This window comes from Ambystoma mexicanum, chromosome 6q, assembly GCF_040938575.1.
Source record: "Ambystoma mexicanum isolate Mex_15411 chromosome 6q, UKY_AmexF1_1, whole genome shotgun sequence".
Lineage (NCBI taxonomy): Eukaryota > Metazoa > Chordata > Amphibia > Caudata > Ambystomatidae > Ambystoma > Ambystoma mexicanum.
The window spans coordinates 341,226,053-341,243,292 of NC_090937.1; the positions used below are offsets into that span (position 1 = coordinate 341,226,053).

Sequence of the window (17,240 nt, forward strand, 5' to 3'; positions counted from 1 at the left end):
AAACAGCCTGCAGGCATGATGCCTTCTCAATGCTCTTTGAAGAAAGGTACTACAGTCATTTGCTGCCGTCCCGTGTTTCAAAAAACCTTTAGAAAGCCTTGGACTGTGTTATTAGTGTGGGGCTCACACTGCCACAGCACCGATAACACTGCCTGTAGGAAGGGGAATATCCAGCATTGCAAGAGTGGGGGGGCGAGCAATGAACTCTGACTAAACGGTGCGACCACAGTGAAGACTGCCGGAGACCTGGTATAGTGGGAAAATAGCCGTCAGATGTACGATGGAGGGGTGCACCAGCCCCGATTTAGCCAATGACAGTATATACAGAGGTACTTGAGGGGCCGTGACCCTCAGAGGGTTGATCTTCTGTGATTGACAGTCACAAAACGCTTCCATTTGTGTTCGTAGCACTTCAAAATCGACGATGCCCTGGCCTTGGCAAATACCTCCCTGCAGTCCGCCGGAAGCTCAACCACCGAACTCGAATGCTGCAGGAGCCAGGCCTTCAAGTTCAGCGATTCTGGGTCATTGTGCAGAATTGTGCTACTTTACCTGGCGAGAAGATCTGGGACTACTGGCAGCTTGACTGGAGGGGATGTTGACATGCTGAGAAGGTCCGGGTACCAGATATGCCACGGCCACGCTGGTACGCCATCATCCTGCAACAGTACCGTCTGATGAATCGTAGCAGCAGCGGCAATGGAGGGAACGCATACAGAAACGAGCCTTCCCAAGGGAAGGAGAATGCGTCCCCCATGCTCCACAGCTGCGGGAAGCTGCTGGCGAACCTAGGTACTTGGTGTTCGTCGCAGTCGCAAACAGATCGATCTGGGGACTGCCCCACTTGAGGAAGAGGTTGTCCACTTGATCCTGCCGAAACTCCCACACGTGGCAAGAGCACAGCTCCCTGCTGAGAGACAGTGAGTGTTCTTTTTTCCTGCCAGGTGGCATGGAATGAGGAACATCCCCTGGGCAATGGCCCAGTGCACAGATCCTGCACCTCCTTGGAGAGCGCTGGTGATTTGGTGCCCCCTTGCTACCGGACGTAAAACATTGTGGTGGTATTGTCGGTGAAGACTGTTAGGGAGAAGTCTCAGAAATGTGCCAATTCCCTTCTACCTTAGAGTCCACCAGCTCTTTTGCTGGACTTTAGGACTTTCACTCTAACCTGGAGAGTGAGCCCTTTTTCTCACCCTCCCAGGAATTTTTAGTGATTTGGACTCGTGTTTTTTAACTTTGGAGTCTGACAACTCCAAAGGCATCATCTTTACATTGCGACACACAGCACCTTCAGTGCAGTGGCACAGGGAAGTCTTAGATTTCACAAAGGTTTAAATACCTTCTCTTGGTGAAACTACCCTTTCCAAGAGCAGTGAAGTGAAATTGACTTTACTTACATTGTGTAACTTTCTAGACCCAGCACACACTAGCTTACCATAGGGTGCTGGAGGGGTTACTTTGTATCCCCTTAATCTAGTTTCACATGTAATATTTTTATGTCACCCTTTCTTCAATTAAGGGCTGGTGGCAGTGGTTTACTTGTTACTACCATTGTGCGTTTTTACTGCGGGCTGCGTTTGCAGCTGCAGTAAGGCAGCCATGGGTGCCCATCTCGTCAAAATGGCCCGGGTTGCCATTTCATGCTGGAAAGGTCCTTCTGGAGATTTACTATGCGCGCCAAACCAAGTGTGGTCCCTTTGTTCGTTTTGTCTTTGGTGGGATTCACAAGTGAAACCCGTCCCTGGCTCTAGCATGTTTGGCAGGGGCAAGAAGTGAGGGAGGTGCCCGAAACTCCCTGTGCTTAGTCTCCTAGGAGACAGGAATGCATACTCAACACTGGTCAAGTATCCACTGCAGTCACTGCTGGAACCGGATAGCCAGGGAGAGGAACACCAGTTTGTGTGTGTTGCTTTTAAGCAGGCCAAGAGCTCCAGGAAGATTCTCCGGACACCCAGAGCCTGAGCCCCCTCAGAGTGCGGGACCCCAGAAGCAAGGAAAGCCCATCTCGACAGCCAGGAACCGCAGTGTTGCTATTTGCGTTAGACTCAAGGAGCTGAAACACCCATTGCAGTGCAGGAGTCCCCAGAAGTCCTCCCTCTTGTCCCCACAACTGAGGCCCAGGAACAGCAAGATCTGCAGAGCTGCAAAAGAACCGAAGTCATCTGCTGTACTTTTTCTTCAACCAAAAAAGGTACTGTTAAGTCTAAGAGAACTTACCTTTTATTGTGTAGCCACTTGTCCTCGTTGGAGACTTGCTTGGTTGCATGTGTAGAGTTACTGCCAGCTTCTTTACTTCACCAGCCTAATCAGCTTGTGGCCCTACTTTGTTTGCTTCTATTCTACAAAGACTTTTTAGACATTGGAAAAAGTCTTTCTACTTACCTGCAAGAAGTGCTTCAGTTCACCTTGACTTTTGCTAACTTAACATTGGCTGGCCTAGGTTCCCTGAATGACACTTCTCCCTTCTGCGTTTTGCCTTCCTTCCAGGAAAGGGTTAACTGACTTTGCATTGGGGGGGTTGTGTTGAAAGTACTTACCTGCTTGAGAATAACTGAATACTTGTTTTATTCTGAACTCTCTTCTCTAACACTACTCCCAAGAATATTCTAAATGAAACAGTAATATATTAATGCCAACAGCACCCTAGATATTGAAGCCACCTGAGAATTTAGGTAGTGGCTGTGGGTCATCCCAAATGGGCATTTGAGGATTTAGATAATTTTTGAAGTATATTTGTGTGGTGTTTTATATTGCCCCCTTCTGAAGGCTTATTCTGACTGATGCATTATTTTATCAAGAAACCCTGTGTGTAAGAGTTTATTTGAATACTTGTTACTGTGAATCTCTGTGTTACTCCTCTACAGCTCACATTGACCCCTCTTGAGATGAGCCTGGCTGCTCAGCCACACTATTACCTGTGTAGTTCAGACTTATACCAAAGGTTGGGTCCCTATTGCCAGGAGGTCAAGGTTATTGTAGTGCACCCAAAAGGGAACTGCTAACAATCTTGCCTAACAAAGACCCTCACCACTTTGCCCTTGAGGGACGGCAGAAACAACTTGAGGGCCCAAAACACCACCCGTAGTTCCAGTGCATTGATGTGTAGCGTCTTCTCTTACGGCATCCATAGGCCTCTGGCGTGAAGACGTCCGGTGTGGGCTTCCCCACCCTTCCAGCGAAGCGTCCGTCTTGACCATCTCCTGGTACGGGGGACTCGAAGTCAGTGCCTTCAGCGATCTTGGGCACACGCCCCACCACCTGATCGCTCAACGGAACTCCTCGTCGAGCGCGATCCTGTCCTGGAAGCCTCCGGACACCAGGAGCAAAAGCCGTTGAGGAACTCCTGGAGCGGACGCATCCGCAACCTGCAGAGCCGACTCAAGTATATGCACATCATGCCGAGCAGCAACTTGATGGTCCTCAGAGTGGCGATCTTCGGTGCAAACAGACGTTGCACCTTGCCCACGATGGCCGCTATCCTCTCCTCTGAGGGGGACGCCAGGCAGGACACAGTGTTGAGCCTGGATCCCAGGAATAGCATGTCCTGCGATGGAGTCAAGCAGGACTTCGCCTGACTCACCGAGAACCCCAGGTCTGTCAGCAGCCGGACGGTCCTCTCTGATCGACAGCAATGCCCTTTGACATGGACCGGATGAGACAGTCAAGGTAAGGAAACATGTGAATCCCCTGTAGTCGTAGATAGGCTGCCATTGGAGCCAGGCACTTGGTGAAGACACGGGCGCCGACTTCCATCCGAAGGGAAAAGCCTTGAACTGGTAATGCCTCCCTTGGAAGACAAAGCACAGTACCTTTCAATGCTTTTTGTGTATGGAGAAGTACACATCCTCTAAATCAAAAGACGACAGTCTCCCTGCTACAGCTGGCCAAGCACGTGCTACAGCGGGACCATCCTGAATTTCTGGGACTTTATGTACTTGTTGAGTTGTCGTAGGGTGAGAATGGGCCTCCAGCACCCGGTCTTTCTTACGAGAAAGTATCCTGAGTAAACTCTGGAGCCCTGAGATGGTGTGGAACCAGCTCTGTTGCCCCATTTCTTAACATGGCCCGAACCTCCTGCAGCAGCTGGGGGATGTGTTCCTGGCGGGCCACCAGTGGTATTCAGACACTTGTTCTAAGGTGTGTCCGTGGGCGAGAGCGTCCAGCACCCATCGATCGGCAGAGTTGGTCTCCCACACACTGATGAAGTTCACCAGACGGCCTTCCACCGGGGTGCATGGGTGGGGGCCCAGATGTCCTGGCCGCTTCAATCTTGCTTGGGGGTCGGTGGCCCGCTTTGAGGCCCTTGAAGACAACGGCAGCCCCCTCCGAAGGCCTTGGAGTGACCCCTGTTGGCTTCCTGGGTCAAAGAGCGGGAGGGTTGGTGGTAAGAGGATACCCCCCGCTTAAACCCTCGGAAGTCCAGATATTCCCTCCTGAGGAACGAAAGGACTGCCAGTGTTGTTGCAGAGTGGCCAAGGCACGGGCTGTGCCAGTCTTTATGGTCTGGAGGGATTAATTGATAGCCTTCCCAAACAGGTTGTCTCTGTCAAACTGCATATCCAGAACCCTCGACTGGATCTCTTGTCTAAAGCTGGTGGCCTTGAGCCAGCCACGATGGCGAAGGTAAATCCTGTTTCCCATCTGGCGAAAACCTGTGTCCACAAAGTCCAGGGCCACTGTGATGGTGTGGTCCGACAGCACCTCACCTTCCTGGAGGATCTCCAAAGCCTCGACCCGTTTGTCATCGGGGAGGAAATCCAGGAGCGGAGCCATTTTGTACCAAAGCTCACGGTCATATCTGGCCACGATCAATAAGGTGTTGGCAACCTTGACTGCCGTCGGTGTTGGCAACCTTGACTGCCACCGAGTAGATGACTAAGGTTGAGGCAGGAAGGCAGAGTGGTTTTAACTGAGTTAGCATTTTATTCAGGATTAAGGAGTCCAGAAATAAATCTGGGACTTCAATTCAGTCTTCTGTTCGCTCATCTGTAAGGATGAACCAGCTGGTTCCGTAGGTTAATCCTTGTATGCCCAGAGCGTCTCCAGTGTGGCTCTCTCTCCCTCTGTTCTGTTCTGAAAGAGATCGGACGAAACACCCAGTCCATCATTAGTGTCAACTTTATATAGGGGCTGGAGGGGTCTTAGCCAATCAAGGGTTGGTTTAATAGTCTAAGTATCCCGACAAGCCCTGCCCTCTTTCTCTCCGATTGAAGTTTGCCATGGTGTCCTCCCTGCAAAGACCAGCGAAACGTGAGTGGTTGCCACCCCCGGACCTCCCAAAGGCTCTGACCCACTCGAAGCACTGCTGGAAGGAAAGAAGAAAAGTTACTTACCAAACTGGTAATGCTCTTTCGATGGGATGTTCCTCCGACGTATTCCTCATCTTTGATAAATCCACTTCCAGCTTGCTGGCCTCAGAAAATGTTTGACAGGGTGCTGCGCAGTGACGTCCCTCAAGTCGGTGTCCCTCAAAGGCCTCCGTATCAGCACCGACATCACCATGGGTATAAATAGTCTTGCGCAGCATCCGTTTCCCAGTTCCGTTTTGAGGTGCTGTTTTGCTTTGCATGAATTGGTTAATAACCTTGAAGGAGCGTAGGCTGCAAATACAAGGGATGTTTTACTGCGGGGAAGGATGGGAGTGGCGATAAGGAATACGTCGGAGGAACATCCCATCGAAAGAACGTTAAGTTTGGTAAGTAACTTGTTCTTCGAAGGGATTGCGTCCTCCGACGTATTCCTCATCTTTGATAGACCCCCCTATCAGTAGTATATAGAGGAGACGGGGGTAAAATGAAATGTTTCCCTTTAAAGAGGCACAGAGCGCAACACAGCTTTTCCAAATTGTCTCCTGGCTAGAGGAATCAAGACTAAAATTTAGGGAAAGTGTGTGCGGACGACCATGTGGCAGCCGCACATGTGTCCTTAATTGGAACTCCTCTTTGGAGAGCTGAAGAGGCTGAGATAACTCTGGGTGAATGAGCCCTGAGATGTTGAGGGGGCCCTTTTCCTGCCAATTTTTAGCATTCTATAATGGTTAAAATAATCCATCTTGGAATGGTTTGTTTTGTAATGGGCACACCTAATTTGTGCCCTGCATACCCCACAAACAATTGCTTGCCTGATCTTTTTAAGTCTGCTAATGTTAAAACTTAAGGCACGCCTTGGATCCAGCCTGTGTAATATCTCTTCCTCTTTCCCTGGATGGGGAGGAGGATAGAACGAGGGTAAGGTTATCTTTGTGTGATGTGGAATTCTGAGACCACCTTTTGGAGAAAATTCAGCTTCACTTGTAGAACAACCTTATCTTTGTGAAAGATTGTACATGGAGGTTTGCAAGATAAGGTTTGCAATTCGCTCACTCTTCTGGCAGACGTTAAAGCCACTAGTAAGACTGTTTTAAGAGTAAGAAATCTTAATGAACAGGAATGAAGGGGTTCGAATGGAGTACCCATTAGAAATTTCAAGACTAGGTTTAGGTCCCACATTGGTACTTGAAAAGGAGTTGGGGGTGGGGGAACATTAGTTAACCCTTTCAGAAATTGAATCACGAAGGGCAATTTAAAGTATGAAGGCTCCTCTGCAGTGCGCTTCAAGATTGATAGAGCTGCAAGGTAGCCCTTGATTGTGCCAACTTGAAGACCTGGATTTGCTAAATAAAGCAGAAAAAGATAACACCATTGGTGTATTACATGAAAAGGGTTCAATATTCTTTTCTCTACACCAGCTGCAAAATGTGTTCCAACGGCAGCGGTATAAAGATTTTCTTGCTGGCATTCTGGCTGAAAACAACACCTCCATTACATCATCTGGGAGATCCCAATCCTTGTATCTCAGCCTTTCAGAAACCAGGTGTGAAGGTTGAGGGTTCTGATATCCGGATGGAGATCCTGACCACCCTTCTGCGAGAGAAGATCCTCTCTTCACGTTCTCCTGGCCCAATCCGGGGCAATTAGGATCATGGGTTTCCGGAATCTTCTCAACCTCCTGATTATTTGAGGGATGACAGGGACTGGAGGAAACGCGTACAGCAGTGGAAACGCCCAGTCCACTTCGAACACGTCAGATAGAGCTATCGGGGGAAATTCCCTTGAGCAATACTGATCGCACTTCCGGTTGATACTGGTGGCGAACAGCTCCACTTGCGCCAAAGGGCGAAGATCTGTTGAAGGACTTCCTGAACTAGTTCCCACTCGTGGGAGACTGTTCTGCCTGCTCAGCGCGTCTGCCGTCAAGTTCTTCTCCCCGGCTAGTTGAAGAGCCGATAGAGAGATTCCTTCTTGTATTACACAAAACCAGAGCTGTATTGCCCAAAACCAGAGCTGCATTGCCCAAAACCAGAGCTGCATTGCCCAAAACCAGAGCTGCATTGCCTCTCTGCACAGTGGCAGTGACCCTACACCTCTTTTGTTGAGGTAGTGCATGGCCACTGTGTTGTCAGTCATCAGGACATTCTTTCCCTGTACTGATGGCAGGAAAGCCTTCAGCGCTAGTCTGATCGCTCGCAGCTCTGATAGGTTGATGTGTAGTCTGGACTCCGACGGAGACCAACGACCGCTGATGGTCAAGTCGTTGGCATGGGCTTCCCAACCCGTGAGTGAGGCATCAGTGACTACTGTTATCTCCGGCCATGGTTGCCAAAACTGTTCTGTCAAGATGTTCTCCCGACAGGTCCACCACTGAAGGTCTCGAGCTACTCTGTGGAATTAGGAGATCTGACATCTTTCCTGAGAATTGTGACCACTGAGTTCTCAACGCACACTGGAGAGATCTCGTCCTCATGCGAGCCTCTGGCACTAGGAAAATGCAGGATGCCATGAGACAGAGCAACCTTTAAAGGTCAAAGGCTGGTAGAAGCTGGGCATTTTGAAATATGGTCACAATCTGTAGAATACTTTGAGCCCTCACCTCTGGTGGCAAGGCTTTTCCCAGGGATGTGTCCAGGACTGCTCCAATGAACTGGAGTCTCTGTGATGGTATCATCTGCGACTTCTTTAAGATGAGGGAGAAGTCCAGCTTGTGGAGGAAGTGGCGAACAATCTAGATGGATCTGGGCTTGTTCCAGGGATACTGCTTTGATCAACCAGTCGTCCAGGTAGGCGTAGACGTGAATCCCTTCCCTCCTTAGACTTGCAGCCACAGCCGCCATTAGCTAGGTTAAGACCCTTGGGCGGAGGTCAGCCCAAAAGGCAGAACTCGAAATTGATAATGAGAGTTGCCAATTGCAAACCTCAGTTATTTCCTGTGTTTGGGATGGATTGGCACAGGGAAATAAGCATCCTGAAGCTGGAGGGCCCGAAGAATCTGAGAAAGGGTTACCATCTTGAACTTGTCTTTCCTGAGGAATTTGTTCAATTCTCACAAGTCCAAGATGGGTCTCAATCCTCCGTCCTTTGGTATTAGGAAGTAGGTGGGGTGGGGGGGGGGGGACCAACGCTTGTTCCTCTCCGCTACAGGTACCGGTTCTATGGCACCTTTCTCTAGCAGGTCTAAAATCTCCTGCATGAGGAGCGGGTCTGGAAACTTCAAAGAGTTGTTCCCTGGTTGATGGCTCTGAGGAGTTTTTAGGAAAGGCAGGCAGTAACCTTGGGCAACTGTCTCCAATGCCCAAGCATCTGACGTAATAGCCTGCCATTCTGCCATATGTGGAGTTAACCTGTCTCCTACTGGTGTCTTGTGAGGGGAGGCCTCAGAGGAGTTTAGAAGCACCTGACGCATTTGCTGAGGGTAAAGTAGCACCTGCTGGTGCGGATTTGGTACCTTTGACCCATCCACCACGGGTGAATGGTCTCTGGCCCCTTTGAGCTGGCTGTCCGCTGCCTTTTCCAAATGTGGAGTAAAAACGAAAGGACTTACCCCTCCAGGGTGTACCTGTGGGGCGATTTGGAGTTTGCCGGATTGCAGCCCCGAGTAATTTGGCTGCTGCTTTGGATGTCTGCAATTTCTCCAGGCTGTCATCAGCCTTTTTTCCAAATCGAGAAGTGCTGTCAAAGGGCACATTTAGAAGTCTGGCTTGTACATCAGGAGCAAAACCAGACTTCCGCAACCACGCAAATCTGTGGATTGTGGTACTCGCCGCCATGGCTCTGCTGATGCGGTCAGCAGAGTTAATGCCTGTTTAGAGGGACTCGCACATTGCATCCTTCCCATCCTTGATAATGTTCAAGATTGCTTCTCGTTCTTCCCCTTCTGTTGGACAGTCAGCCGCTGATGAAGCACACTCCCAAAGGGTGTGGCTGAATCTCGCTAGCGTGCAAGTGGCGTGGATAGATTTAAGCGCCATACTGCATGCCGAAAAGACTTTTTTTGACATGGCGTCAAATCTTTTATCATCCCCGTCTAGTGGTATAGTGGGGTATGCAGACTTACTGCTTGATGACGTTGCTGCCTGCACAACTAGACTCTAGAGTCGTATGCTTGCTTAGATATTCAGGATCTGAAGCCGACACTCTGTATTTAGCAGAGTTATTTTTATTTACTGCAGGGATAGCTTCAGGTGTCTCCCAATTTGCAGATATTTTCCTTTGCAGTGCAAAATGAAAAGGGACGATAGGATCCTCTTGGGGCCCTTTATCTAATATATCAGTAAGATCATCTTGCTGAAAAGAGGGTGCAGGTGTAGTCCACCCCATAAATTGCATAATTCTAGCCATAAGGGCCCTGTAAGGTATTTATGCATGTTCTCCAGGTTCTGGTATAGCAAATTCTGCCTCTGGAGAGGTATCTATACCACTGGCCTCCTGTAAAGACTCTTGTAGATCTTTCAATCTGTTTTCTTCAGAAATGAATTCCTCTGGAATGGGTACTGTTCTTTGTGGTCCAAAAGGCCTCTGTCAGATTCCCTTCCTCATATATAGAAGATAAAGCTCTGAAGTAATGAGATCTTGGATAGGGAGTAAAAACCATTTCTAGGGAAGAAGGAGCCAAATTTGTGGTTACTGCTTGTGAAAACGTAGTTGTCGACGTATTAAGTTTGACACACCTGTAAAAGGCGTTGAAAATGGCCTGAATGTACTAGAGAGGACAGGAATCCTACTAGGCGTTGAAGTTGTCGACGCCACTCACGACGTCTTGGTCGGAGCCTTCGACACCTCTGGTGCCTGTGGCGTAGTAGAGGTTTTAGGCGTATCTTTCATTGGAGTTCAAGACGGCGTCGATGATACAGATTTGTGCGTCAAAGGTACCTTCGACAATGGCGTCGATGACGCAGTCTTATCCGATGATGTTTTGCCTTTACTCGAGGGTTCATGACGCTCAAATATTTTTGCTCGCCGGGTTCAACGACTCGCAACGTTTGTTTTTTGGGTCTTTCACCCAGAGTATCACCTCTAGGCATCGCCGAGGGGGTCGAAGCCGCTTTCTCGAAGACCCCAAGCATTTTTTTTACAACATTCTTCCCACTTAGCCGGAGAGCTGTGTTTTGTGGGGCAGGTGACCCTTTCCGGGGAACTTGAGGAAGAGGGAGATCTAGGACGCCTCTTCTTAGAGTGTCTCGATATCTAAGAGTGATGGGAACCGCTTTGAGATCTCGATCGGGAAGGTTTCTTTTGACGGCGAGGAGACGAATGTCTCTACTCAGCCGAGGATACTTTTGAACGGGTAGAGGTTTTAACAGCCTTACCTCTTACTAACTTCCCCTTACGCTCCTTCAAGGCTTTCGCTGTCATGGACATGCAGTCCTCCCACTCTGAACACTGATGCTCTGATCCCAGGCACCACAAACCACAAACAGATCCTGATCCTTCTTTCCACAATAGCGACATCTTTTAAAACCGGATTGTGGCACCGATGCCTCCCGTCCTGAGACTGAGATGTAGTAAGTACAAATGAAGTGTTGTGCATTGGGAATCAATCGGCCCAAGACATCATGGTGTCCATTTTTTAAATTGCCTGGTAGTACTGAGAATGCAAAACATTTGTTAGCGTATTGTCCCAGTCTGCTTGATCAACGAATTACAACATTTGGTAAATTTGTGCATAGCTTGGAAAGAGGATGTGGAGATGCATCCATGTTAAGTGGGGCTTCTGTCTCCAGGACTTTGGTGGCGGTACCATTTTGTAAACTTTGTTGATAAAGGATCTATTTGACTTTGCATATTTGCACTGTATATATGTATTATATGTTTTTATATGTTTTTATATGCTTCTTATGAAGGCAAAATATGATTGTAAAGGTTTGAAATGTTTTTTAAAACCAAACAAAACATTGCTACTATGTAAACCAGGAAGGACTTGAAGGAAACGCTTGTTCCCTAGATGTCGACCAGTGCCTCATTCAATGAGCACAAGACTGAGAATACATCCTAACATACTATCAGGGCCAGACAATGATTAGTTATGTACACAATGCTACATACACATACAAAGTAGTTAACACATTGATTATTTTTAAGCATTAGTGCCCAGGGAGTGGGATCGTGCTTTATAAATTCCCTTGCATAATGAATTAGGCAGGCAACAAAATGTACAGTCGCAACCAGCTATTAGCAAATAACTCGGCAAGTAAAAAAAATTGTGTGATGTGTATGTGGCAAACTGTCAATCATGCAGACTTGTAGCTTGCAACCTGAACTATATACGTACATTTTCATTGATTCTGAATAGAGCCTTCCTTCTAAAAGGCATAATTTCTGCTTTTGTTGATTAAAACAAACCATAACGTTGGCTCTATAAGCAGTCTTTCTGCAGATATGAACAACAAAACTGCCTTGCTTGAGGGGAGCAAGATGAATCCCGAAATAGTGGATTTAACCCTAGCGGCACTTATCACAAACATAGGCAGCCGGTGTATGCGCAGCACAAAGAAGCTACTGAATCTCACCTGGAGCAGGGAAGGATTTTCCCGCCCTATCTGTTGTAATAAGGCTGGAAGAAGAGAAGGATTCTGCTGAATAATTTGTCTCATCTGCTGAAACTGCGGTTGGTTCTGTAAAAATTCCAGTGGGTTCCCTGAAACAAAGAAATCGTATATAGTTTTAAAAAAATCATCATCTATAATCCATCAATGCAACAATTTTCCTAGGACAATGAAAGGCTGAGCAGAACTACAAGATAGGAATGAATGGTATGATCATACTACTGCAGAAATGATAAGTTACTCACAGTAGACATTACCGTACTCCTAGACCACAGTCCCCTTTCCCCCATACTGTATGGGCGTCCCCCGCTAGGGACGGGAGACAACTTTTTCACCAGAAAACATCTTCCCCTTTAAATGTAGAGGCGTGTAGGGCCCCAGCCGTAGGACAATATTACAATTGCCTAATAACCCCAGTTTCATTAGGGGGGATGATGGTGGGATGTATGGAGGAAAGGGGATTATGGACTAGGAGTACGTAAATCACTACGGTGAGTAATTTATAATTACTCCTACGTTCCCGTCCCCTTTCCTCCATACTGTATGGGCGATTACAACTGAATGTACCCCAGGGTGGAGAGGTGACCCTCCCTTAAGAGAACAAGTTCATAAATGCTGCCTGTCCGAAAGCCACATCGGACCAAGAGCCGGCAACCAGACGGTAGTGCTTGCAGAAGGCCGAAGCAGTAGCCCACGTGGCCGCCCCGCTAGTGACCTGCCACAGAGCGTGCCTCTGGAATGAGATAGCCGTGGCCTTGGCTCCGATAGCGTGGGCAAGCATATTTGCAGGAAGTGGCTTGTCCTGCCCCTCTCATAGGCCTCCTTAATGGTCGAAACCATCCATCTTGCTATGGAGGCCTCAGAGGCCTGATATCCTGGCTCGGACCTCCCTGAAGGTGACAAAGAGCCCCAGATTTGCGGAATCTTTTGGTTCTATTGAGGTAGAATTTTAGAGCATGCCTAACATCTAGACAACACAGGACCCTCTGAGCATCGTCCTTCGGGTCTGTGAAGTGGGTAGCACCATCTCCTCATTTAGGTGGAACGAAGAGACTACTTTAGGCAAGAACGCGGGATGCGTTCTAAGGACCACCTTGTCAATATGAAAGGTAGTGTAAGGCTCGGAAGCCACACAAGCTTGGATCTCGATGACCCGCATGCAGATTTAAGACCCCACCAAGAGGGCTGTCTTAATGGTGACCAGCCTGTTGTTCGCGGACGCCATTGGCTCAAAGGGTTTATGTGCCAAGGCGCCCAACACTATGTTGAGGTCCCACACGGTGTGTGGCTTCTTGATATGCGGGTAGAGCCTGGTGAGGCCCACCAAATGTCTTAACCACCGGGTTGGAGGAAGAGAAAACTTCCTCCCAAGTTCCGGTAGGCTGAGATGGCTGCCAGATAAGTGGGGTAGGCGTCTATTTGCACTCCTGAGCTGGCGAGGTGTGCATAGCATGTCGTCCAACATGCAAGTAAGAGGATCGACCTCAGACGCAGCGCAGTGGAAAACCCTAAAATACTTGCTTTTGTACTGGCTCCTAGTAGCATCTCCCACTGCCAAATGCGGACTGCCAGTGTTACGCTCACCTGGCTCCCACAGGGGCGTCGATCTGAACTGGACAGCTGCGGTCTCCACCAATGTGACGCGTAGTGCCGAGATGGACTGGACTGGCCCACCTAGCTTCGTTTGCTTGACCTGTAGGAATATCCTTCTGCAAATGGAAAAAGGAAATTAACCACCCGTGGAGTTGAGTGTTAACCCCCCTCCCCCACTCCCGCTGTTCTCCCCACTGATCACCTTTGATGTCCCCTCTTATAGTCTCACCTGATGGTTTGGAAAGATGAGCTCTCCATCCTGCATTGAGCGCAGGGGCGCGTAGATAACCAGATGCTTCACTGGCTCGAAGGAATTGGTGAGTTCCAGAACAATATGGACTCTGAGATTCCCGGCAAGACCCCATAAGTATTACGTTCATAAGAGTTCAAATGCCTGACTTTCACTCTTGTCCGATTCCTTGCAGGTTGCAGCTTGACCCTAATGAAGAGTTCCTCGTGGCAACCGGTAATATTCAGGTAAGGATTTGTATTATCCAACACAGTTCGATAGAATAATGTCAATATGTAACCTGTTGCTTTCTCCCTTATTCAAGTCTCGGGGAATAATGCCTCCAGCGGTAAAATCAGGTAAGTCTTTTGTGGTGAGGAGGTTTCCCCTTGTTTGTCCTTTTGTTTCACCTTGGTGTCCTTTTGTTTCCCCTTAGGGGTCAGGGTTTGGCGAGGATGCAGTGGAAGCTGCGCCGACCCGTGAAGAGGAATAGTACCCCTGGTGGTAAAATCAGGTAAGTCTATGGGGGGGTAACTAATATTGCCTCTGTGTATTCCCTTGGCTCACCTTGCTGTTCTTGTCTTCCCCTTAGGTGCCGGAGTGCGGCGGGAACATGCAGAAGGATGCGTTGGAATGTGAAGATGCTGCGAAGGCCGGTGAGTTCAGCGCGGCGCTGCAGCAGGCGAGGCGCATAAATAGCTTCTTTCTTCCAGCTCAAAGGCGCGATGGATCGGGAATTCAGTTAAGGATCAAAGGTATTGCTCTTGTTCTAACCTTTTCTCCTTCTTTCTCCCTTTTTCTAGGAGCTCCAGACTCGAGGCGGGCATGGCAGAAGACTGGATGCAGACTTGCAGGCACAGTGCGCGTTACGCTGCTGGATGCAGAATAACGCGAAGCGTGTGCTGCTCTTCGGGCGTGGTTTAAATAGCCCCCAAAGTAGTCCCAGGTAAGTATTCCTCCTCAGCCCCACCTGAGTAAAACAAAAATAGTCCCTAGGTAAAGTAGTCCCTTCCAAGCCTCTTTTGGCTTGGAGCTCTTGCAGCATGGTCTGCATCAGGTACGTTTTAATCTATGAGCCTGGCGCCATAGGCGCCAGGACTGCACCCAAATAGACCCTAGCAGGGGTTGTTGGGCTTGCTTAGAATAACTTGATGCCTGCTTCCGGGGTTGCTGGACTTGGTCTGGGTCCCCGGGGGTAGGCATCATGACAGCCAGTCTGCATAGGGGAGGAGACCTGGTGCCACCCTGCTAGTTGATGTAATCCATGCTGATGGAGTTGTCAGTTTGAATGAGGATCATCTTGCCACTGATAAGCGTCAGGAAGGCTTTGAGAGCAAGCCAGATCGCCTTCAGCTCTAGCCAAATGATATGGGCCTCCTGTTCCTGAAGAGACCAAACTCCATGGACGGTGTGGCTGTCCAGGGTATCCCCCCGCCCCCCTCTACACCCCCAGTGCTCCAAGGAAGAATCTGTGGTGATGGTAAGCTGTGGTGCCGATTGCCGGAAGGGTCTGCCCATCCTCAGGTTGCAGTCCATGCTCCACCATGTTAGGCAAGATTGTATGCAGTACCCTTAGGGTGCACTACAACAACCCTGACCTACAGGTAATAGGAACCCAACCTTTGGTATAAGTCTGTACTACACCGTTTGGTAGTATGGCTGAGCAGTCAGGCTTATCTCAGGAGGGGTCAATGTGAGCAGTAGGGTGGTTACACAGGATTCACAGTGACAAATAGACAAATACACACTTGCACTCAAGGTTTCTTGATTAAACTAGTATTGATTTATTTAACAGTCAGTTTGAATAAGCCTTCTTCAGAAGAGGCAATATAATAGTAACACAAATACAATCCAAAATACACACTCTAAGTATCTCTAAATCAGCAAATACCCATTTGGGATGGCACACCGACACTTCCTACATCCTCAGGTGACTTAAATAGCTAGGACACTGTGGACATTAATATATCACTGGTACCTTTAGAGCAATACTGAGATGGGATTTAAAGTAAAGAGGTTTCAGAATAAAACAAGAGATCACAAATATTCTGAAGCAGGCAAGTACTTTGAACCCCCCCAATGCAAAGTAAGTTACCCCTTTCCTGGAGGGAAGGTAAGACAAGCAGAAGAGAGAAGTCATTCAGGGAGCCAGTCCAGCCAATTTCAATTGGGCAAAAGTCTAGTTGAGCTGAAGCACTGCTTGCAGGTAAGTACAAGTCTTGCAAAGTTTCAGAAGTCTGTGCAGAAAAAGTTCAATCAATGTAGGGCCACAAGCTGGAAGGCTTGTGAGAGGTAGAAGATGCATGCAACTCTACAGAAGCAACCAAGACAAGTCTCAATTGAGATCAAGTAAGGCTACAACAAGAGGTAAGTCCTCTCAAACTTTACAGTACCTTTGGTTAGAAGAAATGGTTCCAGCTAGCTTCTGTTCATGTGCAGCTCTGCAGATACTTTTGTTCCTGGGCCTCAGTCATGGTGACAAGAGGGAGGACTTCTGGGGACTCCTGCACTGCAATGGGACGGTCAGCAGCCGAAAAGGATGAACTTCAATTCAGCAGCACTTCGTCGTTTCAGCTCCTCGCGTCTCAGCAAATAGCACCACCACGGACTCTGATACCACTCTGGATTTTCCTTGCATCTGGGGTTCAGCACTCTGTTGAGGTGGCTCAGGCTTGGTCAGTCCTGCTTACTTGGAGTCCGGGGGATCTTCCACAAGCTTGGGTCCGATTTAAAAGTGATGCACTCTGTTTGGTGTTCCTCACCCTGGAACTTCGGTTCCAGAAGCAGCAGTGGAAGTACAGCCAGCTTCGAGAGAATGTCCAAACGAGTTCACTTTGGAGTGGATTGGTCCCACCAACTCAAGGGGAGAAGTCGTCCTTGCAGGGCTTCTCTAGTCGAGGCTAATTCAGAGCTTTGACACAGCAGCAGGGCTTCACCGGGCAAACCAAAGGTCCAGGAGTTACAGCAGGCATCTCTTCCAAGGACCTCTTCGGATTCCTTCGTCCAGTGGTCGACTCCAAAAAGCCTTGCCTTTTATGCAGGTTTATCCCATTCATTCCAGTCTATCCGTCACCAAGCAGGGTGGCTATCCTTGCCGGACAGCCAGCCGGCCAATCACCTGAGAGCGCATTCCTGTCTCCTAGGAAACCAAGCACAGGGAGTTTCGGGCACCTCCCTCGCTTCCTGCCCCTGCCAGAAACCCTGGAGCGAGAGGTGGGCTTCACTTGTGAATCCCGCCAAAGATCAAAACGAACAAAAGTACCCAAACCTGGTTTGGTGCGCAGAGTAAATCTCAAAAAGGCCCTTTCCACAGAGAAATGGGGAAAAAAGATCGGGCCATTTTGACAAAAATGGCACCCTTGGGTGCTTTATGGTGGCTGTGAACACAGCCCGCAGTAAAAGCACACCCATGTAATTAAAAGTAAACCATTGCCACCAGCCATTCATCGAGAAAAGGTTAACAAAATTGTTACATGAGAAGCTAGACAAAGAGGATACTAAGTAACACCTCCAGCACCGTATTGTAAGATTTTTTGTGCTGGGTCTAGAAAGTTACACAAT

General features: G+C 48.6%; 1 protein-coding gene across 2 annotated transcripts in view; it reads right to left on the reverse strand.

Annotated features, from left to right (window-relative positions):
• RAD23B (RAD23 homolog B, nucleotide excision repair protein) overlaps positions 1 to 17,240 on the reverse strand; it is a 452,986-nt gene that overhangs the window by 99,341 nt on the left and 336,405 nt on the right. For both annotated transcript variants that reach the window (XM_069630819.1, XM_069630820.1), the window contains exon 8: positions 11,822 to 11,949. In XM_069630819.1, coding sequence (XP_069486920.1) covers positions 11,822 to 11,949 — 128 coding nt within the window. The remainder of the gene's footprint in view (positions 1 to 11,821; positions 11,950 to 17,240) is intronic.